The sequence below is a fragment of the Daphnia pulicaria genome, chromosome 6, assembly GCF_021234035.1.
Source record: "Daphnia pulicaria isolate SC F1-1A chromosome 6, SC_F0-13Bv2, whole genome shotgun sequence".
Taxonomy (NCBI): domain Eukaryota; kingdom Metazoa; phylum Arthropoda; class Branchiopoda; order Diplostraca; family Daphniidae; genus Daphnia; species Daphnia pulicaria.
The window spans coordinates 4,214,998-4,235,826 of NC_060918.1; the positions used below are offsets into that span (position 1 = coordinate 4,214,998).

Here is a 20,829-nt window from a genome sequence, read left to right on the forward strand (position 1 = left end):
GTTCGTAATCCGCCAGTTAGAGGGCGGAGAAGCGCAGCGGGCCCAAAAGAAGACACACACACACACACACACACACACGGGGGGTTTTTTCGTCGTCTACTACTTGGTCGATGAAACGCCACAAGTGTTGCTCGTTCAGTTTTCGGTCGACGCCAACATACACGTTTAGAAGATCCGCTGCGTCTAAAAAACCAAACGTCTACCCGAAAAAGTGTATGTAACTTTGTGGCCACCAGAAACCCCCAGCCATTGTGTGTCAGTGTCTTGTGCCAAGAACGTGTGTAACATTCGGTAAGTGTGCTCTGCTCACAAGAGATTCATTTATTTGTAATTCCACCCCGTTCATATGTGTAACTTTTGTCTACGCCGGTCTAAGCGGCCATGAGCCATGCTTCCACCCCCCTCCTCCCTCATTTAACCCTCTCGTCTTTTCCCAATGTATTTTTAAATCATCTTTACTTTTTAATTGATTATTTGATTTGATTTATTTGTTAACAAAGGGTTTCTCTTCGTTCCAGTGAATTGTTGATTCTGTGGTGCGTCTTGTGACTTGTAAAAGTGTGTGACTTGAGCAGCCGACGTTCGCCATTTCACTTCTCTTTGTACGACACACACGTAAACATGGACAGGCCCATTTTCCCCCTCATGCAGGTAATTTGACGTTTTATTTAATTCATTCAATTCGTCATGTGGAATAGTCTAGAAAAAGCCCTTTGACCCGGGTCGAGGTTTTATATTCGGGTCAGATGTATGGGAATAGTTTTTCATCTCATTTCATTTCGGTGTATATTGCACGTGTATTCTCGCCGTGAATTTTTTTTCTTTGCTGGCCCGTTACCAATGGATGACGTCGTGCAGGGTTATTCTCGGTGCATTCTTTTCTAGTTTTTCCTCGGCCATTTGGCACCCCCAGACAACATTTTCTAGTTCGGGGTTCGCCCACATACCCTTTTAAGGGCGTCCGGGCCCATTTCGGCGTCTCAGCCATCGTCGTCGTCTGTGATCGATTCGCATTTTCCACCTAAAATGGCAACCCTTTTTCATCTGACCTTTTCGGGAATCGTCGTAATGATGATGAACGTTCCAGAAGCTTCGTCGATCCCTACACACACACACACACACAAGCGAGAGGGGGTGGGGGGGCCAAGAGAGCTGGATCGATAGCCGAGTGTGTGGCGGAAGGGGTTGCTTGCGTAGGCGGATGACGTAAAACGTTTACAAAAGTGGGGGAGGAGGACTTGTGCGTAGTAAGTTCTTTTTTCTTATCTCATTCAATGGCTGCCATTTATTAGCACATGCGAAAATTGGGCCCCACCAGTCAATGGAGTTCGTCTATGACGCCATGGGCCCTTCTCTCTATACCTTATTTCTATTCTACAGTCTATTTGAATCTTGTTTGAACCAGCTCTTAAAAGTAGGACGTCGGTCACGTCGGCTCTATAAAATCTAACGGGAGATGCAGCAGTAGCAGACGGAGTTCCGGAGCGGAAGACTCTGTGCGGGACGCAACGTTCATTTCTGACTGTGTTGTTTATTGGCCAGAGAGAAGAAGAACGAACGAACGAACGTAAAAGGTTTTTTCTCTTTTCAGTTCTTGTGTGCTCGTCCTAATGTTTATTGACCGGAGGGGGTTTAACGGTGCGAACGGGCAGTGAGTAGTAGAGAGGAGATGCTGGACGTTGCTGCCCGAACTCTTGCGGGAGGTGAGATAAACATGGTTCAAGGCCGGCCGTAACACTCACGTGATCAGCTGAGAGGAGCGACTACCACAAAAGGGGTTCCCATTTCGCCCATTGTATTTTTCTTTCTTCCTTCCAGAAAAACGAGGTCAAATTTGGTCAATTTTTTGAAAATTAACTTTTTAAAATGTAAAAATCATTTTTGACATTTCTCATCACATTTTTTAGATTGCAAAATTTGTATCCTGTAATTGAATTTTTTTTTTGTTCGTTTCGGCTAATTTTGTTGGTTTTCACGGGCGTGTAGAGTGTAGAATCAGCTGACTTTTCTCGAAATGTGTTTGGTTAGAAAAACAATTTTATTTATTTTTCCCATTTTCGAGTTCAACGCTCCGGCTCGATGAGCAAAACATGCTGCCTCATTTCTTCTTCTTCTTCTTTCGTAGAAGCTCCTGGCTTTTGTGTCTTTTGAAAAAGTCAGAAAGAAGATGGTGGTGGTTTAAGAAGAGGTCGAACACGAGTCGGTCACGAATGTGAAACAACCCGGGAGCGGTTTCATCTTTAAAAAAGAACGGGTTTTTCCCCCTTCGAAAACAACAATAACTTGCGTACAAAATTTCGGTTGCTAGGCAATTTGACGACAAGTTTGTTGATTATTTATTTATTTATTTAATCCATCCGCTTAAAATGGCACGTGCTGGAGCAGGTGTCGTCGTCGTTCACCTGCTCTTGACGGTCGTTATATTTTTCCGTGAATTTTGTTTATCGCTCACATTTCTTCTTAGAGAGTCCACGTGCGATAGGCCTCACGCGGGCGGTCGATATTTTTGAGTTGTTGATGTCCCCGCACATCTTGTCCGCCCAAAAGGTTTCCGTTTGGAATTCGTTGGGGGAAATCTCCTCCCGTTAAGACGGACGACTCGTCAATGGCTTCGCTTATTCCGTCGTTGCGGATATTCACGCAATTTGCATAACGCCGAGTGCAAAAGGCAAGGAAGAAGCTTTAGAATAATATGCACACACACACACACAAAGGGATTCGACTCTTGTGTATGTTCACACCGAACCCGCCATCTTTGGTAGGTCGACAATCTTGATAGAGCTCAACGTTTTTATTGTAGCAATTATCGGAATGTAATATCTTAGATAGGATATTGTGGTAGTGGCTGATGATTTAGAAAAATTGGTTTTCCTCTTCATTATTTCCTTGGGGGTCTGATTTCTTTATTTCTGTAAATAATGGCAGGAAGGAACCAAAAATAACAAGTTGATAATATTTTGTTTCTTTCTTATTGCAAGTGTCCATTTTGAGTTGTGATTGTTTTGGGGGTGGGAGAGACGACATACACACGGTGGTGGCGGGTTGCGTGGGTACGAAGGTCAAATGTGTGTGGCAGTAGACGATTTTGTTTCCAAGTGGATATGGAAACCGTTTTGGCTAGCGCAATTTTCGCTCGTGCTGAGCTGCTGCTTAGACTCCTCCCCAGGATTGAATTAAAAAGTAGTCGCCTTAGGGAGGGGATAGGTCGTGTTGGGAAAATAATTGGGAGCTCCGCTTATTTTTATTTTGTTTTTTATTTTACTTTAATTCCCGTTTGTGACATTCAAGGGCAGATTACCAAACTCGTCGGGGTGGAGTCGCGCAATTCGTCGGAAAATGTCAAATCACTTGGCAACAAAGTGGTCCCATTTTCACTGTGTGCGAGATTTATTCCAACTATTTCCTAAATCAATCTGGACGATAGTAACTGGATTCCATTATTCAGTTGGGGGAGAGAAGAAAATGAAATATAAAAAGGTTTTTTTTTTTTGGGTGTAAAGAAAAAGGGAAAGTGGTTGAAGGTCCTCCCCAACTCGCCCCGAGGGCAGTTGGTTTTTTAAAAAAATCAAATGCGACTCGTGCTATTCCAGAAAACTGTACCACGACCAAAAAGATCCGGTTGTGTTTTGGCCAGCCAAAGAACAAATCAAAATAATAATACGAGGCGTGGCTGTTTTTGTAAGACGATTTGGCGAATAAAAATTTCGTTTGAAATTTTCTGCACAAAGTGGGTGAAAGTTGTAAAATTTTGGCCCAACTGTGCCAAAACATTATTTCACCCAGTGCTTAATAGATGACACTGCACCTCTCTCTTTTTTCACGTTAGAAATATATATTTGATGTAGGTCAAAGTCACTGGGCTTCGAGTCAAAAACTCGGCCTCAAGTTATAACGAGATTCGCCGACCTGCTCCTGCTGCTGCTGCTCCAGTGAAAACATTCAGGCCGCCAAAGTGAAAAAAAAAGAAACATTTTTTCAAAAAATCCAGTCGATCGAATCGCGGCCAAACGGTTTCCCTCACGTGGTGCGCAAATAACAACAACAACAAAGCAAGGACGTTGTCTAATAATTATTTCCCCCCTTCTCCCCTTGGAATTCCGAGTAAAACATATATATATTTTATGTATAATGCCCCAATGTACAAGTCGATTGAAGTCGGTTTTTGTTTCACGGTGTTCAGCCGAAAGGAACTGGTGAAGGTACTGGCTGGACACTAGCGCGCTCTGGTGGCGGTAAAATCTGGTATATCTCTAAACAGCTGATTGTCTGTTACCACCCACCCAACCACCACCCCTACTACTACTACTACTGTACTCACTGTACCTCACCCACTTTTGGTGGTAGTTATTGCCCTGCGGGAGAGTGGGCGGGTATTCTGGGTGTTGTTGGGGGTCTAGTCTGCATCACCGTCGCAACGGCCGTCAGTCGCTCGCCAGTCTCCCAGCTCTCCGGTGTGTGCGCGCATTCCCATGTGTTAAATCCCCCAACCGAAAAAACGAAACGAAAAAACAGCGAGTAGGAGAGGAGATAGTCGGGAGAGGGGAAGCAGCCAACCCAACCAACAAAACAATTTGTCTCTCTCTTCTTTTGTTATCTCCAAATTTTGAATAATATCTCTCGTCTGCCACTTCTGGAACATTTTTTTACAGACTCAAAAGAACGTTGCAATCATTAATTCCTTTGCCGATATTTTATCCCCAAAGTGAAGTGTTAGTAGTGTCTCTTCTTTGTCACGCGAAACACATTTTCTTTTTTGGTAAGTCTTCTTCTTATTTTCATTTGACTTTATTTTTGCTTTTTTAATTCGGGTCCCGACAAAATATTTGGCACACGATGGTGCTGCTGCATTAAGGTCGAGCGAAAGTGTTTGACCGCCTGTCGAGAGTGAGAGTGAACGCCGAAACAAGGTCATCCTTTCTAAAATGTGCGAATTATTTATTCGCTTCTCTCGTTTCTCTCTGTGTGAGTGGATGATCGTTTTTGGGTGTAAGAGGAACTTTTATTTTATTTTTATTTGATTTGATTTAGCGGGGGCGGGTTGGTGGGCATGCGCGTTTCACGACCGATGGCGTCGCTTCAAGTCAATGTCAACTTGACGGCGGAATAGTCGAGGCGGTTTCAGGTTTATTTCACGGCTAATGCCGATGGTGTGGTCTGTGTCTTCTCGTGTCCAGGCATGTGCGTTCAGGAGAAGAGAATTTTTTTTTCGAGAAAACTGGTTTTTCCCCTACCACCCAACCAGCCAACAACAACAACTCACAATAACAACAATCTGCTGGCCTAAGGGCACCGAGTTGTTATCGCTGGATAAGCACCGCCCAGTTAGTCGGCCCGTCTTTTTTCTAGAACTTTTTCTCTCTCTCTCTTGTCTCTCTGTGATGCGCTTCAATTGATTTGTGTGTGGCTGGCCAGTTTCTCTCTTTCACTTTTCATGTGTCGATGGGCATCGATGGATAAAGAGAAAGGAGGAAAAAATTGAATATTTTTAAAGTTGTTATTTTTCAGCTTCCGGCATCTCCACATGATTAATTTTTCGTTTCATTTCAAATTGGATTTTGTTAAATTCAGTCGGGAACGTTGGAATTGAGTGGCACGGCCCTGAAACGTTTGGAAGAATTGAAAATCGGTGGCATTGACGTGACAGCCATGGCTACGATGGACGCTCTCAAGATGTTGCGACTCTCTGACGTGGTGAACGGCAACAACAGCAACAGCAACGATCAGGTGGTTGACGAATTGACGGATCTCACTTCTGCCAAATTGTCGTTGGCCGAAGCCGAGACGGAAGTGGAGTCTCTGTCGGAGCACAGCAGCAGCGGCGACAGCGACAGCGGCTATGACCTGGGCGGCGACGCTGATCTCGAAGACGTCAGTTTGGTCTCTACGGCTTCCGTCTCTGGCGGATCGCTCTCCAGCCGGAGTAGCGTCACTGGCGGAAGCACCGAGTCGCTCCCGCTGGCCGTGGCCCAGCAGACGCAGCAGCTCCAGCAGCAGCAGCAGCTCCAATTGGCGCAGCAACAGCAACAGCAGCGGTTCGCCGTTTTGAGCTACGAGCAAGTGTCCAGGGTGCACGACGTGATGAACGAAACGGTCAGCATCCACGGCCGGGGTAATTTCCCGACGTTGGAGCTGCGCCTGCGCGACCTGGTGACGCTGGTGCGGGCCAAACTGGAAGCGGACGGCGTGGCTGTCAAGGACATGCGGATCAATGGCGGAGCGGCTTCTTACGTCCTGGCGCTGGATCGCTGTCAGCCGCAAGCGTACAACGATTTGGATCTCATATTCGGCGTCGACTTGTCGTCGGCCCGCACCTACGACCGCATCAAAACGGCGGTGCTGGACTCGCTGCTGGACTTTCTTCCGGCCGGAGTCTCTCGCACGCGCATGCTCTCGTGCTCTCTGAAGGAGGCGTACGTCTCCAAGATGGTGAAAGTGACTGAGGGCGATCGCTGGTCGCTCATCTCCCTGGGCACCAACCACCGCGGCAAGAACGTGGAACTGAAATTCGTCCACAATATGCGGCGCCAATTTGAATTTTCCGTCGACTCGTTCCAGATCATTCTCGACTCGCTGGTGCTCTTCTACGACTGCGCCTCTACGATGCCCATCAGCGAGTCGTTTTACCCGACGGTGGTGGCCGAGTCTGTGTACGGCGACTTCCGCCAGGCCCACTACCACCTGCACCACAAGATGATCGCCACCCGCAATCCGGAGGAGATCCGCGGCGGCGGATTGCTCAAGTATTGCAACTTGCTGGTCAAGGACTACCGCCCGGCCGATCCCGACCAGATCAAGACGTTTGAGCGCTACATGTGCTCTAGGTTCTTTATCGACTTTCCAGACGTTGGCCAGCAGCGGCTCAAACTCGACAACTACCTATGGAACCACTTTGTCGGAGCTGACGAAGCCCTCAAGTACGACTATCTCATGATCCTTTACAGCGTTGTAGACGAGTCCACCGTCTGTCTGATGGGCCACGAGCGGCGGCAGACCCTGTCGCTCATCGAGGAGCTGGCCTATCAGGCCTATTACGCTGACCAGCACCACCAACAGCAACAACATCACCACCAGCAGCAGATGCAACAACAACAGCAGCAGCAGCAACAGCAAAGTCATCCGCCCAGCTATGGCCACGCTCCCGTCTATGAGGTGCGCATTTCTGGCTGCCAACCGACAGTGGTCTATTCCAGCAACGGTGGATACTTTTACGCTCCTGCGGCTCCTCCGCCGACGTCGCTGCCTCCTCCTTCGACGACGAGCACTCCTCCTCCTTCATCTCCTGCCAGCAGCAACAGCAGCAGCAGCAACAACACTTCAGCAGTGGTGACGACGACAGGAGCCAGCGTTCCAGCTCTTTCTCCCTCGGCCACTCCCTGCTATCCGTGCTCACCTCCTTGCGCTTGCCCCTGCGCGTGGATGACTTGCTCCTAAATGGCGGAGAATAGAGAGAGAGGGAGAAAGGACATCCAACACCACCACCACAATCATCTGTGTTGTTGCCCCTCGGAGGTTTATTTCTTCCTTTTTTCCCCCTTTTTTCTTCATTCCGTCTCGAAGACGAGCAGAGGAGGTTGTTTGGCTTTTTCACTCTCTCCTCATCCTTGTTTTTTGGCCTCTACATGTCTGGAAATTCAACACTTCACACGTCGTGACGCCTGGTGTGTGTTTACACGCAAGTGGATTTATGTTCCTCCTTTTTTTTCGTCCCTACGCCGACAAACTATCGTGTCGTGTCGTTTTTCTCCTTTTTCCTTTCAAAAATGAACCAACAAAAAACTTGTATTAAAAACAAAACTCATACAAAAAAAAAGATAAAGAAATATCGACCTTTCCAACCCCCCAAACTTTATTTTCAACCCCACCACCATATAATAGATTATAGGAAAAATATTTTTTTCTCTATCTCTCTCCAGTGTAGATATAATCCAGCCCGTAGGCAACCGACATCACACATTTAATCACCCTCAAAAAAAAATTTAAAAAAATATTACAAAAAAAAAAACTTGGAAAAAATCTAAAAATTTACAAAAAACACCCCCACTGTTGCTGTGTGTGAGTGAGTGTGTGTGTCTACGTTTAACTGTGTGTATGTGTGTGTGTGCCAAGGCTTTCCCCCCCCTCTCTCTCTATTTCTATTACAGTCCTTCTCTACATGTCTGGCTCACTTTAAAATTAGTTCTGTTCCAACTCATATTATTTTTTTTTTGTTTGGTTGTTTACCATTTACGACGAGGTCGTCTAGGTAGCATCTCTTTTGTGTTATTCTTTTTTGGTCGAGTCCGAGACACACACAACTTTCCCTTTTTTGTTTTCTTGACAGCATCCTCTCCTTTGTGTGTCTTGTGTCTGTCCCAAGGTGACCCACTTTGTAGGAACACTCTCCCCTTCACCTGTGTAGGATCCCCAACTGACCTTTCCCTTTTTCTTTATGAGCGGAAAATCCTCCTGTCCACAAATTGAAAAGAGAAAAAATTATTCCGTCGAATTTTGTTTTTTTTTGTTGGAATTGGAGGGGTTTTCCCAACTGGTTTTTTCCTCCCTCTCTCTACAAAAAAAGAGCTGCTATATATTTGGGGTCGTTTGAATGTCAGGATGTGTTTCCCAATGTTTACGTATTCTCTCTTTCTTTGGTAGCACCACCACATTCTCTTTTTTCTTCTTCCTCCATTCTATATTCGTCCTTCGTTTCTTTCTCTTTTTTTGTTTTAAAATGTGTTTTTCAAGGTTTTCTACTTGATTGCCATCAAGTTGAAGACCCAGTACTGTGCAAGAAGACCTCCAATTCACGCTGATCTTACCTCCTTCCCGCTCGTGCAGCGGCATCAGCTGGACATTGACAAACGAAAAGAAAAAATTCACAAAAAATTCCGGAAAAAAAATTAAGAAAAAATTTGTTACAAAATGCACACGAAAAATGCCGCACGCACACACACACACACTTGGAATAGTGTTATTTTTTTCCCCCCATCTCCGTCTATCAGAAAATAGTTGCCGTTTTTGTGTTGTCCGTTTCTCCCGCTCTTCTTTCACTCTCTCTTCCCCCCCCTCAGTATACAATTTGCTATGTGATTTATTATTAATCTATTTTTTTATTATTATTTCTCGGATAACAATCAAATATGGCCGACGTGATATATATCAGATCCGAATCGATAGCAACAACAACAAATGTAAACCCGTTTTTAAATGGAAAAATCTAGTTTTTTTCTTTATTTTTGTCAATTATTTTCTTTTTCAATGGAAACGCGCGCGTTCACGTCACGTGATTTTTCGGCCAAAATTTCCTTGTTCCCCTCCGCCACGCAACACACAGCCCTTTTCCTTTTTTTTTGCGATTTCGACGTCCACCAAATTGTTTTTTCTACTCCGTCAAACTCCATTCGAGACATTTTCTCCAACCCTCCGAAAAAAAACTTTTTAAAAAAGAAACTGCGGGAAAAACACACGGAAGAAAAATTTCTTTTTTTGTTTTCTTCTTCTTCTTTCATTTGGAAATTGAAGCCTTTGCTCGTCTGTGATACGCCCAACCACACACACTGACACACACATACATACACACACAAAAAACAAACAAACAACCCAACGCAATTTCGAAAACAAAAGAAGTCGATTTTCAGTCGCTTGTTTTCTTCCCTGGGTAGAACGAAATCATCGAGTTTACACACAAAAAAAACAAAAAAACTGGGATAAAAACGTTTCTCTTCTATTTCGATGTTTTGATTGTACTTGTTAAGAGCTGGCTCACCTGATCTACACACCCATTTACCTGACTTGGAAAAACAAAATTTGATTGGAAAAAACCAAAATCCACACACTTTTTTTGTTGATTTTTCGTTAATTTTTTTTTTTTGGCCCACCTTAATTTTTTTGTAAAATCTCTCTTTAATTAATTCTGGAGTCGATCTCTTGATGCCAAGAAGAAAGCACCTGACGTGAACGAAGTTGAAAAAACAAATTGTCCTTTTTTTTCCGCGTATGAATTAAAAAAAAAAAAGAAAACGGTTCGGATCTTATTAATTTTTTGAATGAATCGATTCCAGTTATATATGCGCCGACAAACACACGCCAATTCAGTTTTTTTTTTTTTGAAAAAGAAGCGGGAAAAATTGCATTACATCTTTCTACCCCCCACCACCAACCCCCCTACTTTTTTCTTCCTTTTCCGGCTATTGTGGTCAAATCAATGTGATATAATATCAAACGTTATCCTTGTATCCCAATTTTTTTTTTTATTTTTATTATTTTCCTCCAAAAATTTCTTTCCTCCCTTTCTTTATTTCTTTTGTGGTCCCATCCCAGTTTTCTCTTGCTGCATCATTATCGAATATATTTCGTCTTATGATATTCTAATTACAGCTTCCCCCCAATTTCCCCCTTGGTATTGTTTGAATGGACGTGATTTATATAATATCTTCCAAGATGCAAAATCCCTGTACTCCCTTCCTTCCTAGATTTATTGTACTAGAATTCAGACAACAGCAAAAAATAAGACTAGAAGAAGGCTTTTTTTTTACAACAACTTCCCTTTTTTGGTGTGGTTTATTATTATTATTATTTTCGTTTACTTCCTTCCTTCCAAAAAATCATTATGCGCTCTGGTTCGGGGGGGTTATTTTCTATACATACAATTTCTTATACATATTATTATATACATATTATTATTATTATTATTCTCCCTTTTTAATTGTAATCAACGTCATTATGGGGTCAAGGCAAAAAACAAAAGTGTGTGCGTTTGTCATCTTCTTTCCTTCTTTCTTTGGCTTATTATTCGTAGTGAGAATTCACATGTTGTAGATGAGGATATTGACAAATGTCGTCGGCCCCCCTCCCCCACCTGTTGTAAACGTTTCATCCGACTTGTAAAACCAAATGTTCTTCCATCCAAGAAAGAGAGAAAAGGACGGCGATGATTTTTAGACACACACCGCGAAATGGATGTTATGATCCATTTTATACTTTTTTTTTTTAAACCCTCCTCATTTTGTGTGTTTTTTTGGTGGAATAGACGCGAAGCTAATTCCTATATCGAAACAGAAGAAATGACTGAAAGAAAAAAGAAAAGAAAAAAAAAGAAGAAATCCTCAGGTGTCATATCCATTTTTAAATGTGTAAACCTTTGCGCTGATGCCCGACTGAAGGAACCGAAAAATAATTCTCTCTCTCTCTCTCCCAAACAATCTTTTTTTTTTCTTGACTTGTCGATCCATTATTCTCTTTTCTATAATCTTCCAATTTATTACACAACAGTAGGTCATCATCGAGTCAGCTGCGAAGAAGAAAAAAAAAATCATTTTGTGTCTGTACAAATAAACAAACAAAAAAAAATTCATTGTAAAACCAACAAAATACGCAAAAAAAGTCAAATAAAATCGTGTTTAAACTCCAATCTCTCTTCTTATTGGTTTTGTATTTATTCCATCAAGTCAGAAGGAACCGTCTAAATTGAATTCAAAAGTTGGCTGACCTTTGCAGCCGGTCGTTATATAGTAGCTCTTCTCAGTTCGTGTGTGTATAGTTTCGTCCATTGATTTGCATATTAAACGAAGCACTCGGGGGATATAGAGGCAACAAAAATTTCATTACGGAATCCGTCAAGTTTTTCGCCAAAAGGGGAACAAAGAATAAAGGAACGGGTTTGTGTTACGAGTTTCATCCAGAGGCCCTACAAGTGACGCTGCACCAGCAAAGCCCATCGATCATTTAAATGCCTAGATATTATTAGATTCTCTTGTAATAATGTAGAGAGTACAGTATATATATGTGCCGTTCAACTCTATGTAGAGGGAGGAGCCAACGCCCAAACCATCTAAAAATAAAAAGCCAATCCACAATAATAGCAGTGGTTATATAAAAATGTTTATTTTTATTTGTCTCTATTTTTCTCGAGTTGTTCTACTTGGAAGAGGCTGACAGTATAGGACGTCAACGACCTAGAAAAGAAAAAGAAGCGCGCAGGACTCATCGGGCCGCCGACCATTAGCCTCCATACAACCCAAAAAAGCCAATGCTCTCCTCCTGGTGTAGGTTAGTTAGGATGATGGCACACTTTTTTCTTTTCTTTCGTTATATGCAACACAACCAATTCGCTACTATACTATATACCCGGCAGAGTTAGTAGTAGTAGTAGTAAAAATTTAAAATATAAAAAAAGTCTATTATAGCATCCGTAATATCTATAATGATCCACCTGGAGAAGTAGACACAAAAAAAGGAAGTGTATAATGAGATGATCTACAACCGAAGGGGGGAATTAGGCCTTTAGCGACGACGACATACTTATTGTGTGTAATGTTGTTCTTCTTCTTTTTTTCCTTTTGTAGTTCATTTTTCCTTCAATAACACTTTACTGGTTTCCAAATACAATAGGAGCGAAAAAATAAAAAAGGAGAAAACACATGCGTGAATCTCTTTTTGTTTTCTTTTTGTTTTAAATTCTATTTTTAGAAGCGCATTAGATATTTGGACTATCCCGGCGTTCTCATTTGCCGAACTAAAAGTCGTCCCTTTCAGTCAACACACAGTACAGCAGCGTCGACCGGCGTCGACAAATTGGATTGCGTGTAGAGCGCGCACGACTTCCGCGCGCCGTGACGTCACGCGACGACGACGTTTCTATTCTTTTATTTTCCAATTGGACGCTCTCTCGTCGGTCATTCACACAACGCCGAGCTCCTCTTCTATAATCAAATAGTATAACACGAGGAACGTAGATTAAAAAGAAGAAGATTGAAATGAAAAATCTAACGGGATTGGCTTACGTATACAATTGGATGCCTGGCGCTTGCCGATTTCGGGACAAAAGAAGAAAATAAAATCCAGTCCCGACAATAATGTCTAATCCCAGTGTCCACAGGGCAGCAGCAGTAGCAGCAGCAGCACATATAATATAAAATAATGCAGTGGATAGTTGTAATGTTACACACACGCCCTTTTCTCGGCCATGTCTGCAGAAATCATTTGAACCGCGGGAGGGAGAAGATGAAAACAACATTTTTGAGCAGACCTCCTCATCATCTGCGCCTTCGGATTTCTGACCAGAGGTTATTTCTCTCTCTCGTTGCTGTATACCAAAACTCTTATAATGTACACACACACACACAGAAACCCACCCACTTCACATACACTCGTGTGAGTGTGTATACACAAAAATCCTGACATTTGACCCGCACGTTCCCCTCGTTTTCCAGCCACCTCCTCATTTTCCCGAAGGAAAAGAAAAAAAAGAGTCTTGAACTTAATCACAGCTCATGCAACCTACTAGCCCACATCAAATGAATGCCAATTATATGTGTGTAAAGTTTCTTCCTTTGGCGTTTTCACTAATCGACCTCGACTTGATCATCGTGAAGAAAAAAACAACACAACCACCGAGACGAAAAAGAACAACATTTTTCAAACGGGAATATCTATTACGACCCTCCCGTTGGCGTTTGCCCTGCTGGCCATATCAGCAGTAGCTTATATACGAAAAAATTTTATTTCGCTTATTCCCGCCAGATACTAGTACCAGAGCCAACAAAATGACGTGTGATGATATAGTTGCATCTTTTTTATTTTTTTGTTTTCCTCATTAAGCGAATCGGCAGATCCCGCACGCTGAACGGTGCGGTATAGTACCGGGAAACATTCTGACAGTGAGACATCTATATGAGACGGTAAAAAGTTTGACGGATGCGGCACACGCTAGACTGGCCATCTAGTTCAAAAGGTCTCGCACACATATCCTTCCGATGTCAATCCCAAAAAATCAGAAGAAAATAAAACAAAAGTTCCAACTTTTTATTTATCTGATGGCTCCATTTTATTAGAGCCAGAGTCTGAGGATATTAAATGATTATCATTCCGCTCTGTGTATCGTGATTTTTCTGTTATTGATTTCGTCAATTCAGCGTGACGGGGAATCCGAATAGACGGCGAATTATGTCGATACTACAACTTGGCTGCGGGAATGGTGGAAGATGGAGGACAACCGACAACAGCAACAACAACATAACAAACGGTACCACAGACTTCCATCCTTTTGGTCTGCTGCCCTGGAGAGAGGAAGAATATAACGTGAGAAATAGAAAACAAAACAAAAACAAAAAAAAGTAAAACCCGAAAATATCTGAGATGTACATGTGCGAGATAAGGATATGCACAATTGAAACGCTCGGTAACGGAAGCCAAAAGAAATTCTTTTTTGGTTTTGTTTGGTTGTTGTTGTTGTTGTTTTGTTTCGGTACCGACGCGGAAATCTTTGTCGTCGTGACGTAATCAAGAAAAGCCTTTTGCTGCTCCTGGTCTTGTTTTATTTTATTTTTTCCCGTTGCTGGAGAGAATTGTGCCAATAAGGAGAGAATAAAAGCTAAACACTGTTACGTATATATAGATTGAACAGAGAGAGACACACTCTATTCCTATTAACCGACTCTAGACTACTTCTAGCTTACTAGCTACTTCTAGTTGCTGTTGCTGATTGTATAAAAGACAGAAATAATCGAACCATGTCGATAATCGTTTGGGGGTTTCTTTCTTTCTCCGAATTTCGCAAACGACATTTTCAAGGGAAAATGTCAACACCATTTCCAAACGATTGAATTTTACAACCCAATTTCGAAACGGCGATAGAATGATAACCATATTCCATCAATGGCATTTATTTTGTTTTTATTCAGACTGACTATATATGATTATTTAACTGTTGGCAAAAGAATTTTTTGGCTGTTAGCTTAATGGGTGGAAAACGAAATTTTCAGCGATTCTTTGAATTGAACCGACTGGACATTGATCTCAATAGTGACACGTAACATTGTTTCACTTTCCCTGGAACCGATTTATAACATTTGTCTCTCTGCGCGCATATAGTAGCATATATCTGCTGTTGATATAAGACGTCCTTGCCGTGGACTTTCATTAAATTCACGACTAAGTTGTTTCCCTGGCCAAAAAATAAAAAAAATAAAACCGGGTTGCCAAACACACACACGAGCCGATTGTGAAAACGGGAATAATAAAATCAGATATAATATACACAGAAAAAGCGAACAAAAGAATCGTGTGTTGTATTCAAACGCAAGAGCTGAGGGAGAGGTCCGACTAAGAGCAAAAAGAGGAGGAGGACAAAACCCAAAAGTTGACGGCCTTGATGACGCTCGGTGAACGGGCCAGGTAAAGATACATGTACTTATATATATATATATACACGCATGTATATATGTGTGTATATGTGTACAACGTGTGATTGTGTTTCCAGCCAGTTGCAGAGATTGAAGGACGTGGCGCGGGTCAGCCCTTCGCCTTTCCCTTTTTCCCCTTAAGAAATAAACAACATCCAGCCCTTCTCAATCAAACACACACGACATGTCCCGGCATGCCGAAAGAGAGAGAAAAAAGATTTAAAAAAAAATATATATTAAAAAAAAGGAGAAGTGATTTATCGGAATAAATATGTACAAGAAGAAATAACGATTGGTAAATCAAAATCGCTCAAACTGCAACTAGCCGGACAAAGTCTAAACAACAAACGGATTAGATTCGCCAAGACACACACAAAAGTCATGTAGACACACTGCACAGGATGTTACATTATTATTTGAGCTTCGTCATCAACATCAGCAGTAGTGCATCCCGCAGTTGGTCACGCAGAAGAAGCGCAATTCATAGATTTAATTCCCATACACACCGAATTTTTATTTGAAAAAATAAAAAAGATAATAAGTCATTCCCGTTGGCCAATTTTATCAGTTGTGTTTTGCTCTACATGTCCGGTGTCTGTTTTCCAACGGTTTTACATAAAAATTTAAAAATTAGAGATTTTCTGATTTCGTCGGTTAATTTATGCGTCGTTGCTCGAACCAATATGCACGTCCTCTCCCCGCATTCACTTTCAAAACACAAAACCTGCTTCATTATCAGATAATATAAAAAATTACTGTATTTTGTATAATGAGCAATATGCATGCAATTAAGGACCATGGATCAATGTAAGAATCTATGCGATTCAGCAGTATTATATGTCCTATAACTGTGGTTCTCTCCCTATAATTAAACCAGTGGTTGTAAGGATGCACGTTCTTTTATATTCTAGAATGATATCTAGTTAGAATTGTAGAAAGATGCCGGCTGGTTAGCCTTTCAATTGATTTGACACCCATAAATGTTCATTCATTCATTCTTCGTGTCATTCAAGGAATTATAGAACCAGCCGTACTTAAACAAATGAAGAAATAAACCTAATCTTTTGCAAACTAGATCTAATACTAAGGGTGACGAGATCTGTATTCTAGAACTGTAAGGAATCAACTAATATATACGATTATCCAAAGTTCAATAAGTTTTTATTACGCGTCACATCTGATTACTTATTGTTCATTTGACATCATAAAATTACATTGTAGCAGATAGAGGCAAGAAAACGATTTAATCAATTTTTTGTTTTATTTTGTCAAAATTTTAATTTCTCTTTCCCAAAAACTTTTCACATCCTCTTATATCTTGTTACAGCGTCCAAATGGCGATAACACATGTGCTATATTCCTGTAACCGAAAAAAAAAGACATTTTTAGAACTTTAAAAAATAAAATATTTCGAATAGAAGAAAATCACGCCTTACATATTTTAATATTATACCGATGCGTGGCGTCTTTGTAAATTTCTTGTAATCTGACAAGGGTATCAACAGGCAAAAACAGGCATATAAAACATTCATTGAATGTCAATCCCTTTTTTTTTTATATATATTTTTATCGCAATCTCGTAATATAAATTACATGTCCGGTGTCTGTCTTCCAACGGATTTACATAAAAATTTAAAAATTAGAGATTTTCTGATTTCGTCGGTTAATTTATGCGTCGTTGCTCGAACCAATATGCACGTCCTCTCCCCGCATTCACTTTCAAAAACACAAAACCTGCTTCATTATCAGATAATATAAAAAATTACTGTATTTTGTATAATGAGTAATATGCATGCAATTTAGAACAATGGATCAATGTAAGAATCCATGCGATTCGACAGTACTATATGTCCTATAACTGTGATTCTCTCTATATAAATTTACCAGTGGTTGTAAAGATGCATGTTCTCTGATATTCTAGATCGATATCCAGTAAAAATTGCAGAATGATGCCGGCTGGTTCACCATTTATTTACATCCTTTTCCATACATGTATGATCCAATATGCGAGACTACCTATCTCATCATACGATCTTCGTGTTTTAAAACGATTGCATAAAAGGAAGAGATTGCGTAAAAGGAAAGAACCAGCCGTGCTTAAACTAATGAAGAAATAAACCTAATCTTATGCAATCTAAATCTAATACCAAGGGTGACGAGATCTGTGTTCTAGAACTGTAAGGAATTAACTAATATATACGATTATTCAAAGTTCAATATGTTTTATTACGCGTCACATCTCATTACTTATTGTTCATTTGACATCATAAAATTACATTGTAGCAGATAGAGGCAAGAAAACGATTTAATCAATTTTTTGTTTTATTTTGTCAAAATTTTAATTTCTCTTTCCCAAAAACTTTTCACATCCTCTTATATCTTGATACAGCGTCAAAATGGCGATAACACATGTGCTATATTCCTATAACCGAAAAAAAAGAAATTTTTAGAACTTTTAAAAATAAAAAATTTCGAATAGAAGAAAATCACGCCTTACATATTTTAATAATGTACCGCTGCGTGGCGTCTTTGTAAATTTCTTGTAATCTGACAAGGGTATCAACAGGCATATAAAACATTCATTGAATGTAATCCCTTTTTTTTTTAAATATTTTTATCGCAATCTCGTAATATAAATAGATTTTTTTCTTTTTCCTTCAAGGACTCTGAAAGAAGGAAGAAGTACCGGTATACAAGCAAAAATCTAGTCACAGCAGTTTAATCCTCAAAATGATATTGGCGGAGGCTTTCAAACATCGTCAGTTACGATCCATCAAAAAACGACGTTAATATCCCCAGAGCATCAACATCGTTTAACCACCTTTCAACATTTGTTGATTGCCTTTTTTTTCATCTCTCGCAAACAGTAATCAAAAATTTGGAACGGTTGTTTTATATCAAACATCATAATAATCTTGAATTTAATTCAATTTCTCATCTCTCCCGCGCCAGCAGACTATATGGCAAAGAGAATATATCACTACAACGCTCATTGCCGTTGAAGAATTTCGGGTAAATAGACCCAAGTTCAACGACTCATTCCTAAGGGTGAAATGAATCTCACAATCAACCAAAGTCCTTCGAATTATTATGCGCGCGCGCATATAAATCGAATTTCGACGCAACTTTGATTTCCGTCTGCCCTGCTGTCAGATGTTGTAAATTCAGACAGATGCAATTGTTTAACAAATTCTTAAAAGGTTCAATTGCCGAGGCGCAATATAGCAGCAACAACTCCCCACGATCGTGTGGACGTATCCACCCAATAATACCGCAGCACAATATACAAGCAAAGGACACGGTCATTTATCACGACATTGAACGGAAATCGCCTGTGAATTAACGCTCAAACAAGGAGATTTTTACTTCTAATTTTTCCTTCAAAAAATAGGGCATCAGCGCAAGGAGTGTTGTGTGACGACCACAATCAACCATTCATCAGCGTAACACATTCCTGGGTAATATACTAAACAATCTGAAAATTTCACTCCCTCGAATTAATTTCAATGGCTTCGCCGAACGCGTGAGTGAATCTATTCAAAACAAAACAAAAAGGGGAATAACACAATACAAAATGAAAACGGACGACTGAATTGTTTTTAGTTGACAACGACATCCAATTTTGTACGGCTTTTCATCTATAATTACACGCACGTCCTTAATTACATGTAACATGTATACAATCCAGGAAAAAGATTGTCGAGCCTCACCCCGGCACATGCAAATTATCATAACCGTACACACACACACACAAATACGGAAGATTTTATCCTTGTCAAAACGAAAGAAAAAGAAACAGGACTTAACAACGAGGGCCGAACATATTCGACATGATGAGCCTTTTGCGGGGACTTTGGTGTGTGCATGCATAATTAAACTGCTGCTGGGCTGTGCAGCAGTAACAGAGGTCTTATGCAACTATAACGGGGCCGGCATTTACTATATTTATCACACACATTCGTGACTGGATCTTTTTGTTATTATACATTCGGCAACCCGTTGTCGTCGTCGATGTCAACTTGCTACGCAGTCAGCATAGACAATCGTCGGGACGAAACGGCGCAGAGTCGAGCGCAAGGTCGGCCGCAGCAACAACTCTGCCAATATAGGCCGTCCTGTTGGAATTGTTGTTGCTGTTGTTGGGACTCGAGTGCGAATCAGACCAAGGTCGTCATCATCGTCAAAAGAAAACTTTAATAAAGAGAGTTGAAGTCCAGCGCAACAACAACAAAAACCGCCACCTTTCACGTGTGTGGTATAGTATAGTAGTGGGGGCGGGCAAGCTGGTTTTCACGCCGGCCTGCACAGCCAAAATGCACAGGCCACTTTGTGTACATACCCTCGAAGAAAAAAAGAAAATCAAATTCAATATCAAAAGGGGAATAAGACACACGTGGAATCGTTGAGGCCCATCGGAGAGCAAATATTTTGTGAACGGTGGTTGAGTTTCCCGTCCGGCTCGGCGTGATGGCGTGACCTCCGTTATATTAGTTTAGACGCTGTAATACAAACTCTAAGGGCATATATGCTGCATGCGTGGGTTCTTCCAGCAAGTCTATTATACGGGAAAAGAGAGAGAGAGAGATTGCCACGGCCGAGACAAAGGAGGTTTCACCTTGAATAGATCTCTCGTTGTTGGAAATATTTCAAATTGCGTCTTAGATTTTTACGGCACACAAATCGCGTTTCGTGCCGACACAAATGCGTATGTATACTGTAGTACACTAGATGCATATTTCCTCCAACCCATTTCTTCTTTTCCAGCGCACCCCGCGTCGTCCTATACGAAGGATATTTAGTCTAAATCAGGTCAGTCGACTTTTGCACACACATTTCGCGATGATGGGGGTGTCGTATTATTTTTTTTAGAACAGGGGAGGGGAGTCTCTTCATTTCGAAATATTTTATTTCATTTTATTTTGGCAAAAAGATCAAAGTTCGAATCACACCCGACTCGTGAAATGCGGTAAAGATGACCTAAAATCTCCTTTAATATTACGGCCTGGATTTCACTTGGTCTGGTTAAAACTAAACCGAAAAGAAAATATGTGTCGAGAAAATGTATGTTCGATTTTTAGCAGTCGGGCGCCATAATTCATGTACCCAAAAGATTAACTAGACGTAATAAATTCAGGATGGCAAGTCATTAATCGAAAACTTGTGTGCCCTGTTTTCTCGCTTTCTTTAAACTTATCTAAGTTTTAAAATTGGCGCTTATTTTTAACTAGCGCGTACCCAATCACATCCGTAGGTTCTACTTAATGAATATATAGTACCTTGGTGGTGAAAAATAGAATTCAAGCCAAGAAAAAAAAATTCGGCAATCATAAAAAAATTATAATAATATGACACTTGTTTGACGTTCTGAGAGTTGCGTCATGGCTGAAAGACACAACACCAAAAAATCTATAAACAGGTTTTTTCTTGTTCAACCAAACTTATTACAGTGTTATACGAGAGAGAGGCTTGGAGCACATACAATTAAAATATATTGAGCAATGAATAACCGTCGTTCTTTTTAGTTTAGTCTCCATGTCCAGATTTCCTTATTATGTCTGGATAACACTACTGGTCATCGCACCATTTCGAGAGCACAGACTTCGCTGTGGTGGTGCAATAGGGTCTCCGACGACGAGTAGTAGTACCACAGGTAAGACGCAGTAAGAAG

At 41.1% G+C, this 20,829-nt stretch overlaps 1 protein-coding gene and 1 long non-coding RNA gene across 4 annotated transcripts; one reads left to right on the top strand and one right to left on the bottom strand.

Moving 5' to 3' along the window:
- The first annotated feature begins 69 nt into the window (after positions 1-69).
- Positions 70-11,064, top strand: LOC124342398 (terminal nucleotidyltransferase 5C-like). 3 transcript variants are annotated; one of them, XM_046795383.1, is made up of 3 exons: positions 70-291; positions 501-651; positions 5,569-11,064. In XM_046795383.1, exons 2-3 carry the CDS (start codon positions 622-624, stop codon positions 7,429-7,431), a joined length of 1,893 nt encoding a protein of 630 aa, XP_046651339.1. In that variant the 5' UTR covers positions 70-291; positions 501-621; the 3' UTR covers positions 7,432-11,064. The 3 variants fall into 3 exon arrangements, with proteins under 3 accessions (XP_046651339.1, XP_046651340.1, XP_046651341.1); XM_046795384.1 differs by having other exon boundaries at positions 519-651; XM_046795385.1 differs by lacking the exons at positions 70-291; positions 501-651 and adding an exon at positions 4,612-4,754 and having other exon boundaries at positions 5,568-11,064.
- A 779-nt stretch (positions 11,065-11,843) lies between these two features.
- On the bottom strand, positions 11,844-14,510 carry LOC124342495. The gene is made up of 3 exons (XR_006918874.1): positions 14,101-14,510; positions 12,762-14,036; positions 11,844-12,680 (listed from the first exon to the last, which is right to left on the bottom strand). It is a non-coding gene; the product is annotated as an uncharacterized LOC124342495 (long non-coding RNA).
- Positions 14,511-20,829: the final 6,319 nt, after the last annotated feature.